General features: G+C 48.3%; 1 protein-coding gene across 1 annotated transcript in view; it reads left to right on the forward strand.

Annotated features, from left to right (window-relative positions):
- Positions 1-287: 287 nt before the first annotated feature.
- LOC106303052 (receptor-like kinase TMK3) overlaps positions 288-2,177 on the forward strand; it is a 7,083-nt gene continuing 5,193 nt past the window's right edge. Inside the window, exon 1 of the mRNA XM_013739419.1 lies at positions 288-2,171. Coding sequence (XP_013594873.1) covers positions 295-2,171 — 1,877 coding nt within the window. The 5' untranslated portion in view covers positions 288-294. The remainder of the gene's footprint in view (positions 2,172-2,177) is intronic.

Genomic DNA, 2,177 nt, shown 5'->3' on the forward strand with positions numbered 1-2,177 from the left:
TGCTTTTCCTTTTCTTCTTCTTCTAAATCCAATACCCCACCTTAGAACCATCTAATTACGGGTGCCAGGTACTTTTTTCACCACTTAATAGAGAAAAACACAAAAATAATTCATCTTTAATTTTTGTATTTTTGCGAAATGCTTCTTCTTCCTTTTCTTCTTCTTCTTCTTCTTCACCTTGACCTAATCATCAATGCCGCGTAAAACCCTGGAAGATAAAAAGAAAGTGTCACTCCTTCCACCTCCAAGGTCGAGGAAAATGTCTCTTCATCTTCTTCTTTCACCTAATCATCAATGCCGCGTAAAACCCTAGAAGATAAAAAGAAAGTGTCACTCCTTCCACCTCCAAGGTCGAGGAAAATGTCTCATCTTTTCCTCCTCTGTCTCCTCCTCTCCTTCCTCAATTTCGCGGCCTCTCAAGACGACGTCGTCATGCAAGCCCTCAAATCGAGCCTAAACCTCACATCGGACGTGGACTGGTCGAACCCCAACCCTTGCAAGTGGGTCACCGTCCAATGCGACGGGAGCAGCCGCGTCACTGGGATCCAGCTCAAGCAGAAAGGCATCCGCGGCACTCTCCCTCCGAATCTCCAGAACCTCTCCGAGCTCGTCATCCTCGAGCTCTTCTCCAACAAAATCTCCGGCCCAATTCCCGATCTCTCCGGTCTCACGAATCTACAGACTCTCAACCTCCACGACAACCTCTTCATTTCGACGCCGGAGAATCTCTTCTCCGGGATGAACTCCTTGGAAGAGGTGTATTTAGACGACAACCCTTTCCCTTCGTGGGAGATTCCGGAGACGGTCAAGGAAGCGACGTCTCTCAAGAACCTTTCCCTCGTCAACTGCAACCTCACCGGATCCATTCCCGATTTCTTCAGCTCCGAGACGCTCCCGAGCCTCGCTTCTCTAAACCTATCACGGAACAATCTACACGGAGGTTTGCCTTCGAGCTTCGCGGCTTCGTCGTTGCAGCAGCTCTACCTCAACGGACAGCAGCTCAACGGATCAATCTCGGTGCTGCAGAACATGACTTCTCTCGTCGAGGTTGTTCTCCAAGGTAACGCCTTTTCAGGTCCAATCCCTGATCTCTCTGGTTTGCAGTCTCTGAGGCTCTTCAATGTAAGAGATAATCAGCTCACCGGTGTTGTCCCACCGTCGTTTACCGGTCTCAAGTCTCTTACTGTTGTGAATTTGACTAATAATTTATTTCAAGGACCCACTCCGTTATTCCAGAAGTCTGTTAGTGTTGATGCGGTAACGAATAGCTTCTGTCTGGATACCGCTGGTGTTCCTTGTGATCCTCGCGTCGATACGTTGCTGTCTATAGCTGAGTCGTTTAATTATCCGATGAAGCTGGCTATGAGATGGAAAGGGAATGATCCGTGTCATAGCTGGCTCGGGATTGCTTGTTCCCCAAGTAACATTACAGTTGTTAACCTAGGGAGGCAGGAGCTCACGGGTACGATATCTCCGAGTTTTGCTAAGCTTGATTCGCTGGAAACTATCAATCTTCATAGCAACCAACTCACCGGGAGTATACCGACAGAGCTTACCACTTTGCCTAAGCTTAGGATACTCGATGTGTCTCACAACAATATCTCCTACTGTGATGTGCCCAAGTTCAGCGCAAGTGTGAAGGTGCTGACTTCTGGTGGCGGTGGTTGTGGCGAAAGTTCTAAGAAATCAAGCATTGTGAAGATAATTCTTCCTGTGGTTGTTGGTGCATTGTGTCTCATTGGACTCGGAGTTTGCCTCTACGCCAAGAGGAGAAGGAGACCCGCTAAAGTTCAGAGTCCAAACACCAACATGGTTATCCATCCTCATCACTCTGGTGACAGCGATGCGATTGAACTCGCTGTTGCAGCCGAGAGCTCTTACAGTCACAGCGGAAGCGCCAACAGTGACATACACGTCGTGGAGTCTGGGAACTTGGTTATCTCCATACAGGTTTTGAGGAGTGTGACGAACAACTTCAGCGAAGAGAATATCCTCGGGACAGGCGGTTTCGGTGTAGTTTACAAAGGTGAACTCAACGATGGAACGAAAATAGCTGTCAAGAGGATGGAGTCGTCTGCTTCTGTTGTGAGTGATAAGGGACTCGCTGAGTTCAAATCAGAGATCGATGTTTTGACTAAAATGCGTCACCGTCATCTCGTTGCGCTTCTAGGGTACTG

This window comes from Brassica oleracea, chromosome C7, assembly GCF_000695525.1.
Source record: "Brassica oleracea var. oleracea cultivar TO1000 chromosome C7, BOL, whole genome shotgun sequence".
Lineage (NCBI taxonomy): Eukaryota > Viridiplantae > Streptophyta > Magnoliopsida > Brassicales > Brassicaceae > Brassica > Brassica oleracea.